This window comes from Linderina pennispora, assembly GCF_002104995.1.
Source record: "Linderina pennispora strain ATCC 12442 chromosome Unknown DL89scaffold_12, whole genome shotgun sequence".
NCBI classification, from domain to species: domain Eukaryota; kingdom Fungi; phylum Kickxellomycota; class Kickxellomycetes; order Kickxellales; family Kickxellaceae; genus Linderina; species Linderina pennispora.
In genome coordinates this window covers 270787-286737 of record NW_024468260.1, presented here as the reverse complement: position 1 = coordinate 286737, position 15951 = coordinate 270787, and the positions used below count along the sequence as shown (strand labels likewise).

Below are 15951 nucleotides of genomic sequence, written 5' to 3'. Positions count from 1 at the left end.
GTGCCATCTGGCGCGCGCGCATCAAATGATGTGTAAAGTAATCCTCTCCCACCCCGCGCCTGTGCCCATCGGCTGCTATTTTGCCTATTTACACAAAAATTATAAATACATGGTCGGATGGATGCCCAGTTTTTTGTCCTGCAAGTCTCCCATTCTTGCTACACTTGTAATTGACAGCTCCCTCCCCACTAGTCGCTCTCTTAAACTCCTTTCATTGCCCACCCTTCTGCTGCTTGTTCTTCACCTCCCTCTCGTCTTTTTTTTTTCTTCGCACCCTCTTTTAGCTACAGTTACTTTTATATTTCTTCACAACTCTCTTGTAACTATTCTTGCCAACGCACCCTTCTAGCTTGTACTTTTCTCATATACTGGTGGCACTCTGGCATTTGCTATTCTGTCTCCTAATCTTTAGCTCCGCTATAGCCTCTCCAAGTAGCGTAGGTATATATATTTCGATAGCATTTCTCCTTGAGGATATCCTCTCCAGCGCACTCGCAAGCCAACATTCGCGGCCCAGCGCTGTCGTCTACTTTTTTGCCAGCTTGGCAGACTACATTTCTGACTTGATTTTCCAGCGTTTATTTAAACTTTCGGATTCTATCCCTTTTCACGAATCTCGGGGTTTCCTTTTTTCTTCATCGTCACAATGCCCAAGCTCGTCGCATCCTTCGTGCGCAATTCTTATTGCCGCAGTGGCACCATCAACAATGGCGGTGGTGGCCAGCCAGGCGTTCATCTTGCCAACACCCAAGTTGTCCACAATAGCAGCATGTATACTCATGCGCCAGGAGCGGGAAATGAAGGCCAGCCTGTGATTGGGCGGTCGCCCCACCTACCACCAGCACGCGTCTGCCCTGTCGCCTGTCCCCCAGCCCCACCACCAGTTCCGCCCGGCGGAGACGCGGCAGGATGTGATGAAGACGGTGGAGGAGAAGCTAAGCCACAAAGCGGATCTCAACCGCATCTCGGTGGAGTTCTTGCTCAATGGCAGGAAGGAGCAAGGGGAGCAGGAGAAGGGGGAGCAGGAGAAGCAGGCCGAGATGTCCAGGCGCAGCGGCTACAAGCTGTCGCCGGTCAAGCAGCTGCCGAGCCCAGAACTCTCTCTGTCGCCCACCGACACCCTCGGCCCGCAATTCAACCAGCTCAGCATCCGTGGCCCGAAAGGCAAGGCACCAGACTATGGCTACCAGCAGCAGGGAATAGTGTCGCCACGGTCGCCGTACGCCTGCCAGCCCTCTCCTCCCATGTCGCATAACAGCTCTCCGGTTGGCATAGGCGCCTGTCAGCAGCCCTGACCCCTATGCGCCTCACTTACCAGACACACCAGGTGCAAGCCGCGTCAGGTGTCACCGTACCAGGTGCCGCACCAGCACCAGATGGTACCGCCCCAGTACCAAATGCCACCCCACCAGATGCAGATGCCTCCCCAGATGCAGCCTATGCACACGCTGACAAGAGCGCCGCTTCCACACCACCAGGCCGATGTGCGTGAAATCCCCATCGACCTCCACCAGCGACACTCGGCCCACTACGCCCAGCCATCACGCATCCACCCGTATATGCAGCACCCGACCATGCACCAGATGGTTCATGGGCAAGAGTCGGTGATGGCGTTCCATACGAGCGTGAATGTCCCGCAGGAGAGGTATGTGTTTGCCCCGCTGAACACCGGAAACATGACGCACCCCTACCCACCCTCATACTACCCAGAAGAGGCGCCGCAGAAGCAGGACGGCGTCATGAACTTCTACCACGGCAAGCGCTCCCGTGGCCCCGCCAACAGATGGCAGCCTGAGGAGGACGAGCTGCTCAAGAAGGCCGTCGAGAAGTGGGGAGACGAGCGCCAGTGGGTGAAGGTCTCCAAGATGGTGCCGGGCCGCACCAACCTGCAGTGCCGCCAGCGCTGGCTCTGCAACCTCAAGGGCAAGATCATGGCCGCTAAGCTCAAGGCGGAGGCCGCTGAGAAAAACGCAGCACTGCTGGCTGCTGCGACAGCCACTGCTAATGCCGCGGCTGTCGCCAGCTCCAGCAAGGTTGCCGAGCCTGCTGCTGAGACCATGGCGGTCGATAACGCTGAGCAGGACGACCAGGATAAGGAGATGGAGTAAGTCGTCTCCCACTTACTCCCATGTAGTAGTTTTTTGTGAATATTGTCTATCTCTTCCAATGCTCTATTTAAGTACCCATTCTGTTCACTTGAAGGGGAGGGGGTGTGTACAATGACTCTATGGCCTGAAGTCCTTCAACGTCACCGCTCCGAGATGTCCTTTCTGAAAGGCACCATCCACTGAACCATACCAGCGTTTTTCTGCTTATGTATGACCTACAGGTAGTGCCAGATCCTGCAGAGTCCTTGCCGGAAAGGAACGAATCCCAGCAGATCGTTTGAGCACTGTTATTTTTATAAAACGCAGGTTAGGCTCCTCGCATGCCCGTCATATCCGGGTACACCCGGCCACAGTTTTTCCCACTCGGAGATTCTGTCACTCCATTTGCATGCCTCTTGTAAAACTTCATAGGCCATCGACAAAGCACCGCCCCCAAAAGTGCCATTATACGGCCCTTTGCCAGCATGCATCGTGCCATGCACCCTCGGTTGACCGAGCAAAGAGGTGAGGAATTCCTCGCCACGAAACAAACCACCAGGACGCAAGGCTGAAAGCGAATTAGAACGTTTTCAGACTACGGCCGGTGTTATCAAGTGGGGAGAAGGGACCAATGGGATGCATGGCGTGACAAGGACAATGGACCAAGACAAAAAGCCCGCTTTTCTGTGATGGCTGGGACGTGTGGTAGCAGCGTCGTTGCAAAGGGAAGAGGAGAGGAAGCAATTCCAGCACGATTTTCCGTTCACGCTTGCCTTTGTAGAGCTGCTAAAATTAAAAGAGAACTGTATGGCTGGGAGAGCACTCGCACGGAATTCTCACTCGGCGACACGTATAAGAAAATGGTGCATATGTCATTTCCTTTTTTGGAGTTTATGCCAACGTGACATACGGCCAGCAGGTGACATTGAGGGTGCCGATTGAGGGGCGGTTGAGACAGGGGGATTTGTTGGTGCGTGCTATTCTGCAAATTACTTTTTCTTTTGCTCAAAAAGGGCTGAAGAAAACCACGCCCTGATCCGCGTCCTCCTTCCTCCTTCGCCATGGACTATTGTCTGACGTGCATATATATGTGCTGCGTGTTGCAGCGATCGGCACCACGTACATTGGCACTCCGTGCGTGTGCTGAACGACCAAGAGGAGGCGAAGCAGAACGAATAGAAGGCCGCTGCTTCCGCAACAGCACTCTGTGGTGCATACACCCGTTTGTCTTATAACCAGGGTGCATGCATACGTCGCTGCAAATGCATGGAGCGAAGCTGGCAGAGCCGATTTCGGAGTGACTCGCACGGTGGAAACAGCGGGAGACAAGGCGTAGGCCAGGTAACGGGACAATACAGAACTGGGGCTCTATTCCTCGCAGTAGATAGGAGGGGCAAGGGGGCTTGTTGCCGTGCGACAGGAGGGAGGTTGTCATCGAGACATGCATGACCTATGCAGATGATTTTCACCAGCCTTGTCTGAGTTTCCACACTGGAGCGACATCAGCGTACCGAAACATTGTGAGCAGCAGCCAATACTGCAGCAGAATTTCCTGTGTTCACTCTCACACTGCCGCCTGCACCCCCCAACGGAAAGCGTATCATGTAGGCCGCCATGTATTCAGAAGCCGCCTCCAGCACGGGATACAGTATGATGCATATAGTCCACAAACGGCCGCCGAGCCAGGTAAGCGGCACTGCCGAGTGATTCTCACTTGATCCATATATTATCGGCTAAACATGGATTAAAAAGGCGCCCAGCAAATAGCCACGCACCCCGCCTACTCCTCGTCCGAGTTCGGGCACTCCCTGGCAAAGTGGCCGGGCTCTCCGCAGCGGAAGCACTTGCGGTCGCCGACGCGCCGGTCGCCATCATACGGCTCGGGGCAGTCCCTGGCCAGATGGCCCGACTGCTGGCAGTTGTAGCACCTGCGGTCCGAGAACGCAGCCCGCGGCTCACGCCCCTGCGGGCAATCCCTGGCCAGATGGCCGACGCCATTGCAGGTGTAGCAGCGCTTCGGATCCAGCGTGCAGTCCTTGGCGTAGTGGTTCGGCCCCTTGCAGACATGGCAGATCACGGTCTTCTTGGCCCGCACTGCGCCGCCCACGCGCTGGCTGATTGGTGCACGCTCCGCCGGCTCGTCGCCCTCCTTCTCCGGGCAGTTGCGCGCGTAGTGGCCAAGCTTGCCGCACGTGAAGCACTTACGTGGCTCGCGCGACTCGGCACGCGGCTTGCGCGGCTCCGGGCACTCCTTCGACAGATGGCCCTGCTCGCCGCAGTTGAAGCACTCGCGCAGTGCGTCGCTGCGCGGCTCCGGGCACTCCTGCGCAACATGACCGGGCTGTCCGCAGTTGTAGCAGAGCCCCTCGGCCTCCTCACAATCCCGGCTAAAGTGACCAGGCTTGCCACACTTGTAGCACAATACGGAGAATCTGCCGCCAGCCATTGTAGATGGGTTAAAATCAGGGAGGGTAAAGCGTCTGCTGGATTCAAAAAGGTTCAAGCTCTCTTGTGTACTCGACTAAACTGATTTTCTCCTCTGAACGACTACGACCGAAGAAGAAAATTAAACTGCACCACGACAATCCGTCTCAGATGAACAAAAAAAGCGTTTGATGGAAAGGTTAAGGAACCAAAAGTTATTCTGTCAACAAAAAATCCTTGCTTGGGCCATCGTGCTAGCAGTGGTGCTCACGTGATTGTGGCCAGGCTATGCCCCGCTTCCAGGAACCCGGCGGCTCGGCTCGGCTCTGGCTTCATTAGCCAGTCGTGGTGTCGATTTTGGGCTACTATTGCCGCTCTCCTTTACTTCTTGATACTCTTTGCGGCAGGTTTCTTCATATTTTCATTTTCATTCCACCACAGACACATTTAATCATGAGCACCGAAAGCACAGCACCAGAAAACAACGCTACTGAAAACACCACAGCCAGTGCCTCGGCTGCAGCGCCAGCAACAGCTGGTGGTGGACAGCAGTCTCCGTCGCCTACGGTGTCTACCCCGCCGGCCTCCACCAGCACATACCTGACTGAAACCTCGCAGCTGCCAATCCGGACATCAAACACACGGACGCACACACCGCGCACGTCACCATACCCGACGTCACCGACGGCGTCACGGACGCTGAGCACAACGGGTGGTGACTTTGCCAACATCCCCCGGGCAGCGCAGTACCACGCCGTAGGCACACCTGCGCGGCACCCTCTGGGGTTCCAGTCCGAGCCGATGCAATCGGATGCGTCGACCGAGTCGGGCGACAGCGGTTCAGGCCACGCGTCACCGGTGGCTGATACAGCGCCGAGACTACCTGGGTCGCCGGGGCGGGGCGGCAGCGGGCGGGCAGCGACTGGAGAGAGCGGATTTCTGGCAGCGATTGGCGCAGAGAGCGGGCGGCAGGCAGGTGGACGCAGCATGGATAGGCAGGATGGTGGTACATGCCCGATATGCCTGCAGACGATCCAGGAGGCATTCATGGCTGTATGCGGACATTCGTTCTGCTATCGGTGCATCTCGCGGCATCTGACCGAGCGGCGGATGTGCCCTACATGCCTACAGCCGCTGGAGCGTGACCAGATCTTCCCAAACTTCACGCTGAACCAAGTCATTGCGGATGCTGGGTCGCTGGTGCAATCGCCGCTGCACCGCACGTCGGACATTTTGCAGCAGCTGCGCAGCTCGGTAGAGAACGGCTCACCCCTGGACCCTGATGATGTCGATGCGCTGCTGGCAGTGCTGCAGCAAAAAAAGCAGTCGCTGCGCAGCTACGAGCGACAGTTTGAGATGGCTACCATGAGGCAGTTTCTGCTGGCGGCTCGCGGTCGCAAGGTCGCGTCGATGGAAGTATTGCGCAAGCAGCTACTGATTGTTGAGGAGGACCTCGACCATGTGACAGCACAGCTAGAGTCTGCTGCGCCAACGGGTGAGGGCAGCACGCAGTTTCTGCAGCAGCGCTCTGGTACGCAAGGCGATGCCAGCGGCGTGCCGGTACCTAACGCGGTGACTGCTGACGACGGTTCGCTGATCCCCGACGCACCGCGACGCGATACTGACTCGGCGGAGCCGGACAGCAGCAAGGCAGGTGCGGGCGAGTCAGCACGGCCAAAGAACCGGCGCGTGGAGGAGCACTATGAGGACTTGGAGGCGTTCTACTTTGACTCACGTATGCGCGGGGCGGGTGGTGACGAGTCGCTGGACGAGTTCCTGGATACGCTGACGACGTTTGCGCGGTACGAGCGGTTCGAGCCGGTGGCGACGCTGCGGTATGGAGACAGCACAGCAAACACAGCCATCGTGGCCAGCATCGAGTTTGACAAGGATGACGAGCTGTTTGCTGTGGCCGGAGTGACACGGAAAATCAAGATCTACGACTACAACAATGTCATTTCGCAGGCCGACACCTGGACAGACCTGGCACAGACTGCACAGCAGCGGCAGAGACAGCGACAGCGGCAGCGGCAGCTCCAGCGGCAGCGCATGGCACATGGTGGGCGGCAGGAGTGGTGGCACCGCGAGGGCGACGCAGCAGACGAGCCGGCGTTTGTGCCAACAGCGATGCAGTATCCGTCAGTGGAGTTCACAAACCGGTCCAAGATTAGCTGCCTGGCATTCAACCCGTACATAAAGGCGCAGCTGGCGTGCTCGGACTACGACGGGGCGGTGACGCTGTGGGATGTCGGCTCGAGCGTGCCGACGCTGAGCCTGGACGAGCATGAGAAGCGCGCGTGGAGCGTGGACTTTTCTCGCACCGACCCAACGCGGCTGTGCTCAGGCAGCGACGACGGCAAGGTGAAGGTATGGGCGACCAACCGCCGCGCATCGGTGCTGACCATCGAGGGCAAGGCGAACGTGTGCTGTGTGCGGTTCAACCCTCTGCATGGCAACATTCTGAGCTTCGGCTCAGCCGACCACAACGTGCACTGCTTTGACCTGCGCTCACCAAAGCAGCCGCTGTGCGTGCTGCGTGGCCACCGTAAGGCTGTGTCGTATACGCGGTTCCTGTCGCCCGACGAGATCGTATCGGCGTCTACTGATAGCTCGCTGAAGCTGTGGAGCCTGCGCTCGCAAGAGTGTGTACGCACCTTCACTGGCCACGCCAACGAAAAGAACTTTGTTGGTCTGACCACATCCGGCGGTGAGTGGATCTCGTGTGGCTCCGAGAACAACACCATGTATTCGTACTACCGCAATCTCTCCAAGCCTGCTGTCGTATACAAGTTTGGTAACTGCAACCCTGTCACTGGCGTTGAACAGCCTGAAGATGACCCGTCGCTATTTGTCAGCGCAGTCTGCTGGAAGAACAGGTCGAATACTGTGCTTTCAGCCAACAGCCAGGGCATCATCAAGGTCCTGGAGCTAGCCTGAATAACAAGAAGCTTCGTAATTTATATCCGGTGTTACTCATTCTACTTGTCTCCTATAACAACGCCTTGCAGGCACTTTCAAAGTATCCGCAAATATAGCTACGTGTTTGTTTTGCAGGATATACTGCCTTCTACCAGCAGACTAGGTTAGGCAACGCTGGCATGTGCTCTTTCTTTTATCGACATCACTGTACTTTGTTATTGTCGTGGACTTTCGTGTAGGCTCTGTTGACATTCGGGGTCCAGAGTCCCCCTGCCTCACCATAGACAAGGCCGAAACGCATACGTACAAAGACCCAGACAGACAGCCAGCTTTCCTTCCTCCTTTCAGTCATAGTTTTGAAAAGTTGTTTTTCCATATACCCGATAACCACTCGTTCCCTAGATTAACTGGCTCTATGGATTTATTCATGGCTCAGTCAAGATCAAAGAATGCCCAGACGGCATCTGCCTTCTCATTCAGGCAACTAGTTCATATGAGCTGCCTGCTTGTCACCACTGCTACGAAATCGGCGTATAGGTTCTATCGTAAGGGGCCGCGGGCATCCAAGCTGGGACATTTGGGTGCAGTTGATGATTGATGTTGTGGCCCGCATGTATATGGCAGCTATTCCTCACCACCCAAGCGATGACTCCATCGAAGCCATCGACTTTCAAAACATTGCAGCTGCCCTACGCAGCGGTTTTCCAACTAGTACCCCTTGGCCAAGAAAAAAGGGACTCAGCCGTGGACACTGTATCAACACAAAAGAGATCGCCATTGACACCAGCTTATTCTCTACAATTGACGTGGCTGGGCCAAAGCTAGCTACGCTAGTGCAGGCCGACATGGAGCTGCAAGAGCCCCGGATGCTGAACTATGAGGTTATCCTAGGGAATGCTGCTATCCGGAAGCTCGAGCCCCATGTGCATGATATCGGCACTCTACTTGATGCCCAGCCTGCATTTAGCGGTGAGAAAGTCATTCTGTACTTTCATGGCGGTGGTTGGATAAGTGGAACCATCGATTTGTACAGGAAGCTAACTGGTGAGATCTCTCAAGCCGCAAGCACCCGCGTTATCTCCGTTGCCTATCGCCTTTCACCCGAGCACGCGTTTCCAGCGCATTTACACGATACACTCATTGCCTACTGTTTCTTGCTTAAGCAAGGATTTAGACCCGCCGATATTATTGTTGCAGGCGACAGTGCAGGTGGGAACTTGTCGCTATCGCTGACACATTTGCTTCGCTATATGGATTTACCATCACCAGCTGGCCTTGTACTTCTATCGCCCGCTTCAAACCTCAGGTACTACCAGGGCACACACGGTTTAGACACCTACTCTGACCTTCTTGTTGTCAATCCCCTTGAATCACCTTTATCTATGATACGCATCATGTACGCACCTGGACAGCCACTGAGCGAGCAGATGAAGAAGGAACTCGAATCGCCTTTGGTATCACCGATCTTTGGGTCGTTCGCCGGGTTTCCACCAACTCTGATAGAGACAGGAGGCTGTGAATTCTTGTACGGCGACAATTCTGCCCTGTATGAAAAGATCAAGAGTCAGAATCCCGATATGCCTGGAATCGTTCAGCACGACGTATACGACGGGATGCCGCATGTTTTCCAGCTGATATTCTCATACCGTCCCGAGACTGCCAAGTCATTAGAAATGATTAGTAGCTTTATTCACAGACTCTAAGCTGGCACCTCAATATTATATCTGCAGTTGCAATCGAATTAGATGCTCGAGCTTCAGCTATACATGCCAGGCTTTCGTAGACGACGACCTCGCTCTGAAAGTGCCAGCCAGCGCGACAACGGAGGGTGCCAAGTGCTGTTTCCAACCATGGCCAAAGATGACATTATCCGATTGCCCCAGTGCCCCCATGCATTTGTCTTTGTCAAGCCATTGACGGCTTGCTCATATTACAGCTATAACGTATGTTTTGATGTGTTGTAAGATACATTCTGATGCAAGTTAGCCACAATTTGACAATGGTTCGAAACATAGCCACAGAGTATTTTTGTACTATTGCCAATATAACGCTAGCGAATTGGAGAAAGTTCCATTATGTACCTACGCCTCTGGTTTTCCAGGACACAACAACGTATATTAGTTGGGCCAGTGCTGAACGCCAGTAGTGTCTTGATACTATTGAATCTGGTCGATTTAAGAGTCCAATTGATGAGTGGTGCATCGTCAGTCCCTCTATTCTTGACTTAGCTATATCTTTCTACAACCTCCTTACCCAACTCTTTGAACGCTATGACAAACCACGTGAAGCTCAGAGATATACTCGCTGTTAAATCGAAAACCCATCAATGGCCCCGCAGCCTTATCTGCGTACTCACTCGCGCAGCTCGCTAAAATATTCTACAAGTCAACCGCTGTCTTTGCAAAATCCATATGCAGGTACTATCGTAAGGGGCCGCGCCATCCAAATTGGGATCTATGTATACAGCTGATGGTCGACGTTGGAGTCAACATGCACACGGTCTTTCTTCCTTATTATGCCAATGATGACAATATCGAAAACATTGACTTTCACAAGACCCTTATCCCTCTGCGCAGCTGTTCTCCGAACGTATCGGCCTGGCCAAGAGAAAAGGGGATTCACCGTATGCATCACATCGACACGAAGGGCGTAGCCATAAATACTGACGGCTGTGCTGGCATTCCTGTCGTTGGAGACAAACTAGCCAGGCTAGCTCGGGAGGATGTGGCACTGGAGAGCCCTCGGATGCTCGACTGCGAAATCATCCTGGGAAAGTCAGCTATCACGGCACTCGAACCTTATACGTCTAGCAGTGAGAGGTTGCTTGACACGGTACCTGTGGTTCGGGGTGAGAAAATTGTTCTCTTTTTCCATGGCGGAGGCTGGGTGCGCGGAAGTATTGACACTCACAGAGAGTTCGCAGGGGAGCTATCCCAGGTCACAGGCACCCGGGTGGTTTCCGTCGGCTATCGTCTGTCCCCTGAACACTCATTTCCAGCGTTCGTACATGATGCGTATATCGCTTACTGTTTCCTACTCAAGCAAGGATTCAGGTCTTCCAGCATAGTTGTCTTTGGGGAAAGCGCAGGTGGTCAGCTGGCACTTTCGCTAGTGCATCTGCTTCGTGGCATTGGCTCCCCAGCACCCGCAGGTATTGTTTTGGTCTCACCCGTATCAAATCTGCGGCATGTTAAACCGAGCTATGGCGCTGCCGAAAACTTCGACTGCCTTGTCGACTACCCCCTTGAGTCGCCAATGTCTGTTATACGCATCATGTACGCACCTGGACAGCCACTGAGTGAGCAGATGAAGAAGGAGCTCGAGTCTCCCCTGGTATCACCAATCTTTGGGTCGTTCACCGGGTTTCCACCTACCTTAATACAAAGTGGCAGCTGCGAATTCCTGTACGATGACAATGCTGCCCTGTATGAAAAGATCAAGAGGCAGAATCCTGATACGCCTGGAATCGTTCAGCACGACGTATACGACGGGATGCCGCATGTTTTCCAGCTGATATTCTCATACCGGCCAGAGTCTGCAAAAGCTATGGATACGATTGGTAGTTTCGTTCGAGAACTATGAGCTAGCTAGTACGTTATCCTCCAAAAAGTAGTCTATTTCTCTGCTCTACATTTAGATAATTTTCTACAAACTTTCTACTTTCACACCGTCTTGCTCTCCTTTTTATAGCTTATTCAAGTGATCAGTTTTGAGGCAGTGTACTGGCAAGGTTTGCGGTACATGCCAGGCATCAGTCTTTTCATGGAAATAGTTTAAAAAGTTTATTCGTCATTGATGCGCACACAGAAAGCATAGCAGTTAAAATACCCATGCCAGGGATAATTCTTAGGGTTACCAGCGGCTGCCGTAGCCGCCGTACCCACCATAGGGGGCATACCCGCCGTAAAATCCATAAGGGTTATAGTTGTTGGACCACGCGTTGTTATTCCACTGGTTGAATGATGAGCTGCCAGAGCTGCCAAATGGTGAAGCAGCGCTGTCTTGTGTCGACGAGAATCCGTTATTCCACGAATTGCTGCTGCTGCCGAACGGTGACATGTTCGTGGTAGCTCCATTATCGTACGCACCAGCGTTGTGGTGGCTTGACTGCATGCCAGGGTAGTATCCGCCGCCATAGAGCGGGAGGGCCGAGACAACTGAAGTAGCAATGGCGGCAATAGCCAGGGTGAATCCGTTCATTGTTGAAGTATGAAAACGAGCTTGTCGGGTGAGATAGGTGGTTGTGATATACTGGCGGCGATTTCTATACAGAAAACGATAGCATTTATATACCACTGGCACTACTAATGCTAGTCAGATCCCTTTAGCACACAGGGCATTCTACTTCCCTCCAAAAAAGCTCTGCAGTTCATTTGTGCAGTCAGAAATTACGGCCGTCGCTCGTAAAGACACGAAATAGCTATTACCACTGCGGTCACTGGGGCCAGCAGGCGATGCTACTGCATTCTAACATCTTTTTGCTCGGTTCTGGCAGGAAAGCGTGCAGGTGATTTTTGAATCGGATTACGCTCGCGAGTCAGCACAGGTATTCTGTAGCTCTGGGAGCGAGATACTAGCTAACCATGTTCAGAATATTCAATGGTAAATGCACTGAGGTAGACATGCTTCTATATAATTGTTGGTTAGCATATGGGGAAGTGATTTCGGCAGAATATACCAGCAACTTTTCCCGAAGCTTCAACTTCTGTGCTATTGCTGATACAGAGGAAAGATTAAAAGCCACACTGAAGAATTCAGCAATATCGCTCAGCAAGTGAATACTATGTGTGCTCTGCTGGATAGAGTCATAGAGCAGCATGTCGATTTGCTGGAAAGCTGTGCCAGGGACATAATTTCTGGAGGGATGCGGTGCCTGTTTCAGAGATGCTGCGAATTTGCCAGACAATGGGTGTCGTGCTCTCAGAAATAGCCACACTGTGCCTAACCTTGGGATGCCTGCTAGACATAACACATCTATGATCCCCAAAGCCCTCTACAGCAGGTACATGGATGCTGAATTTGCCAGTTCACCGCTTTGCTACAACACTGGATTCATAGATATGGAGTTTCTTGACATTCTGTGACCTGTTTACATTGCATGGCAAATGGCTACCAGTTCCGAATAAATTCGGTAGTATAAGCGGCTTATTTGAGTTTGAGTGGGTATGAGTTCTGTATGGTGGCTAACTGACATGCAAAGGAGCCGAACGCCATGTGTCTATTCCAGGAGCATCTTGCAATGATCGCCCCGGATCTGTCAGACCACCGGGCAATATGTGTCACACATTAGTGGTACCAAAACTGGCTGTGGATCCTCCACATGCCGAGCTCGCATTGTATGCTTGGAACCAAGTGCCGAGTGCATTGTAAAGTTTTCACATCACAAAGTAAGCAAATGCCTCTTGCCTGCGACAGAAAATCAGCTGGTAAAAAGTCTATAAAAAGGCGAATCGTGAGAGTAGTTGACATCGAAGCCTCAGCCCCGAACTGCCAGGTATATTTTTCATTTGCTCTCCCTACCTATTATTGAACCTCCTTCCCCATGACAAACATCATCAAGGGCATTGACCCTGACGACTATTCTGTGGTAGAGGACGCTGATAGTGCCTCTATTGCGACTGCCCATACACCAGAGATACCTTCCAGCAATTTACCTGCCGATAAAGAGCAACAGGTCAGTGATGCGAGCGATACAATTCCTCTCCAGTACTTGCGCACCCTCGTTAAATTACGTGTCGCTACCAAGTCACACCATGAAGAGTGTTTTTTGCAGGCATATTCCAATATAGCTTGCCAGGAGTTTGCCGGTCTCTCTCTCCAGAACTACGACACCAGTAGCATTAAGGACGCGGAAGCCCGTGTTATTAGACGCAATACTCTGTTTACTGATGTCATACAAAACGTTGATCTTGTATGCGCTAGCTTTGATAGCGCCATAAAGGCGTATATTAGGGCACTTAACCATGATACCAAATTGACAGCTATCAGAGAACATGAAACATATTTCCGTGGAGTCTTGGACTCGGCAGCTACTACCTTCAACTCATTGGAGTTTGTGACGAGCCCTGATTCATACTTGGACAAGTTCATTCTATGGCTTGTTTCTGATGAGGATTTTTCCCTAAGCAATTGGCACACCTACATTGCATACCATGCATCCCCGCTTGTTAGATACTTCCTGGAAAAACACATAGTCGATACTGAAGATTGGGGGTTCAGCAAAGGCTGCTCTTGCTGCTGCATTCGCCTTGAAAGCTTTGAAGGATAATTCGCCAGCCATCAGATGTGCCATTGCTGAGATGGGCTCTTGGAGTGATATATCTGCCCACTTAAAAAATGCCCTTTATACGCAGCCAAGGTCAACATGCGGGGCATGCTTAACGGGTAGCCGAAAAAACTACCACTCATGTACCAGCTGGGGGACAATTGTTGCGAAGTATTACAATCTCTCGTTTATTTGTGGTATCACCAATAACTCTCAGCAGGAATTACTTGTGGTAACTTTGAAGGAAAAGAAAGTGGCAGACATTGCAGCCTTTAGTTTTAACACTTTGTAATGGTTATGCCATGAAACCTCTCATTTCTTTTTTTCTTTCTTTCTTGATTTTCAATAAATAAATTTATAGGCATTAAGACATTTATTGATCTGTCTGCACGCATCGACGCCCATGTTTCAGTGGCAGTAGCACTGGTGCTGGAATTTCGCATGCCCATAAATTGCTCAATGCTTACATATATGCCCATCTTGCCATGGCTGCGCACCAGAATTCCAGCTTTGCCGGTGGACACGCTTATATTCTTCTCACTTTCATATAGAGTAATGCACGAGATAATCACGCTGCAGTTTGGCGAAAGCGCCAACTACGTTGGCACGCACTACTGGAACATGCAGCAGCAAAAACTCGATGACCCAGGCCTATCGACTGACGTGCTGTTCCGCGAGACCACCGCCCCCCGTGGACCCGCCCAACGTACTCCGCGCCTGCTGGCGTTTGACACGGCCAGTAATTTTGGCTTGCTTGCTATTGGTGATGAGGACGGCAATGAGGATGAAACCCGACAGATCGCTATGCAGTGGGAGGGTCAGACCGAAACACATCGTGCCCAGCAGCCCAACACGTCGGAGTTCCAGCGCGACCACTCGGTCGAAATTGAACCCCGTGATATCCGATTCTGGTCGGACTTTGGCGAGGTGCGGTATAGCTCACACAGCCTGCACCCAGTGTCGGGCATCGCCCATGGCAACAGTCTGGGCGAGATGAACACATTCCATGAAGGGCTGGATGTGATTGATGGTGAGGATCGCGCAGACGACGTCATGGATGGCGACTTTAGACGGGTTGCCGAAGACTGTGACTGCCTGCAGGGATTCCAGGTGATGGCGGACATGTATGGCGGGTTTGCCGGGTATGGATGCGGGTACTTGGCACGGATCCGCGATGAGTATCCAAAGAAGAGCGTGCTGTTGTATAGCATCGGGAACACCACAGTCGAGGACATGGACAGGGGCAGGGGCATGGATGCAGCGGTGTCGCTGGCAGCCAATCTGGAGAACGTGTCAATGTACGTGCCAGTGTCGGTACCATCGGGTCTGGCCAAGCTTTTTCCAGGTGTGCAGATTCAGGTAAGTATCCCCCCCCCCGACGACAGTAGCAGTGACGTACAACATAGCACAGGACGTACTATACCGACGGGATCACTTGTAGGGAGACAGCTTTTATCATTCGAGTGCACTGATGGCAATGGGACTGGACGTGTGGGGGACCGGACTACTGTAAGTAGACACGAGGCGCAGGTTTCCTAATTTACTGCAAATTTCCAATTATTGCTGAAAGCGGACCGGTGCGTTCATTGATTCTTGGAATAGTGCGGGACGCCGAGTTCTTGATGAAATTGTGAGTCAAGTGACGCAGCAAGAGCACTTCAAGCTAGCGGATCTGATGCTGGCGCCGGGTCTTTGCACCGAAAGCACGGACCTGGGGCAGATCCTCAACAAGGACTTTGTTGCCTTTTCTGGCTCAGAGATTCGCGATTCAAAGCAGCTATCGGGGCATCTGGTTATTGGCAATGGCATTGACATTGACATGGCTGGACCATCGTTTGTGCCGGTAGACAGCCCGGTGCGGCTGAGCCGGTCGTTCCCCAAGATTTTCCGCGGTATCGACGTGCATGGGCGTAGAATGGCGGTGAGCACATTGGGCGAGCTGACAAGTAAGGCTGAACAATTGCGCAGCACACATTTAGAATGGACCTGGTTGTTGTGGGGGGGAAGGAGCAATTATTTGCAGACAAGGTCCGGGTAATACTCATAATCCATTTGTCAATAGGACCAAGGATCGTCTGTGCGGCCAGCGCGCTGTGCACATCGAGCGAGTCGGCCGGGTACTTGCAGATGCTCCACGGGCTGGTAGGCACGGGTGCGTCTAGGCATTTCAAGGAGTTTGAGCGCGAATCAGTCCGCGAATATCGAACGGTTCTTGACTCAATGATTGACCGATACTCTATGGGGCAGGACTGATCG

At 52.7% G+C, this 15951-nt stretch overlaps 8 protein-coding genes across 8 annotated transcripts; 6 read left to right on the top strand and 2 right to left on the bottom strand.

The window, feature by feature from the left end:
• Positions 1 to 646: 646 nt before the first annotated feature.
• DL89DRAFT_294671 (uncharacterized protein) lies at positions 647 to 2108 on the top strand (the record flags this gene model as incomplete). Its single annotated transcript, XM_040890547.1, has 3 exons — positions 647 to 730; positions 843 to 1219; positions 1328 to 2108. The coding sequence occupies 3 exons, from the start codon at positions 647 to 649 to the stop codon at positions 2106 to 2108; spliced, it is 1242 nt and encodes a 413-aa protein (XP_040741395.1).
• Positions 2109 to 3760: 1652 nt separating this feature from the next.
• DL89DRAFT_45669 (uncharacterized protein) lies at positions 3761 to 4528 on the bottom strand. Its single transcript, XM_040891692.1, has 2 exons — positions 4409 to 4528; positions 3761 to 4338 (listed from the first exon to the last, which is right to left on the bottom strand). Exon 2 carries the CDS (start codon positions 4152 to 4154, stop codon positions 3798 to 3800), a length of 357 nt encoding a protein of 118 aa, XP_040741394.1. The 5' UTR covers positions 4155 to 4338; positions 4409 to 4528; the 3' UTR covers positions 3761 to 3797.
• A 362-nt stretch (positions 4529 to 4890) lies between these two features.
• On the top strand, positions 4891 to 7850 carry DL89DRAFT_269310 (WD40 repeat-like protein; the record flags this gene model as incomplete). Its single annotated transcript, XM_040888247.1, has 1 exon — positions 4891 to 7850. A coding segment is annotated over exon 1 (2479 nt), but the record flags the coding sequence as incomplete, so codon positions are not given.
• Positions 7851 to 8041: 191 nt separating this feature from the next.
• Positions 8042 to 9248, top strand: DL89DRAFT_285532 (uncharacterized protein; the record flags this gene model as incomplete). Its single annotated transcript, XM_040889828.1, has 1 exon — positions 8042 to 9248. One exon carries the CDS (start codon positions 8042 to 8044, stop codon positions 9131 to 9133), a length of 1092 nt encoding a protein of 363 aa, XP_040741392.1. The 3' UTR covers positions 9134 to 9248.
• A 352-nt stretch (positions 9249 to 9600) lies between these two features.
• On the top strand, positions 9601 to 11150 carry DL89DRAFT_45631 (uncharacterized protein). The gene has a single exon (XM_040891691.1). The coding sequence runs from the start codon at positions 9900 to 9902 to the stop codon at positions 11010 to 11012; it is 1113 nt and encodes a 370-aa protein (XP_040741391.1). The 5' UTR covers positions 9601 to 9899; the 3' UTR covers positions 11013 to 11150.
• Positions 11151 to 11198: 48 nt separating this feature from the next.
• Positions 11199 to 11676, bottom strand: DL89DRAFT_45626 (uncharacterized protein). Its single transcript, XM_040891690.1, has one exon. It carries the CDS (start codon positions 11564 to 11566, stop codon positions 11213 to 11215), a length of 354 nt encoding a protein of 117 aa, XP_040741390.1. The 5' UTR covers positions 11567 to 11676; the 3' UTR covers positions 11199 to 11212.
• A 1251-nt stretch (positions 11677 to 12927) lies between these two features.
• Positions 12928 to 14000, top strand: DL89DRAFT_269307 (uncharacterized protein). The gene has a single exon (XM_040888246.1). It carries the CDS (start codon positions 12973 to 12975, stop codon positions 13696 to 13698), a length of 726 nt encoding a protein of 241 aa, XP_040741389.1. The 5' UTR covers positions 12928 to 12972; the 3' UTR covers positions 13699 to 14000.
• Positions 14001 to 14192: 192 nt separating this feature from the next.
• On the top strand, positions 14193 to 15858 carry DL89DRAFT_45570 (tubulin nucleotide-binding domain-like protein). The gene is made up of 3 exons (XM_040891688.1): positions 14193 to 15054; positions 15137 to 15204; positions 15298 to 15858. Exons 1-3 carry the CDS (start codon positions 14251 to 14253, stop codon positions 15731 to 15733), a joined length of 1308 nt encoding a protein of 435 aa, XP_040741388.1. The 5' UTR covers positions 14193 to 14250; the 3' UTR covers positions 15734 to 15858.
• Positions 15859 to 15951: the final 93 nt, after the last annotated feature.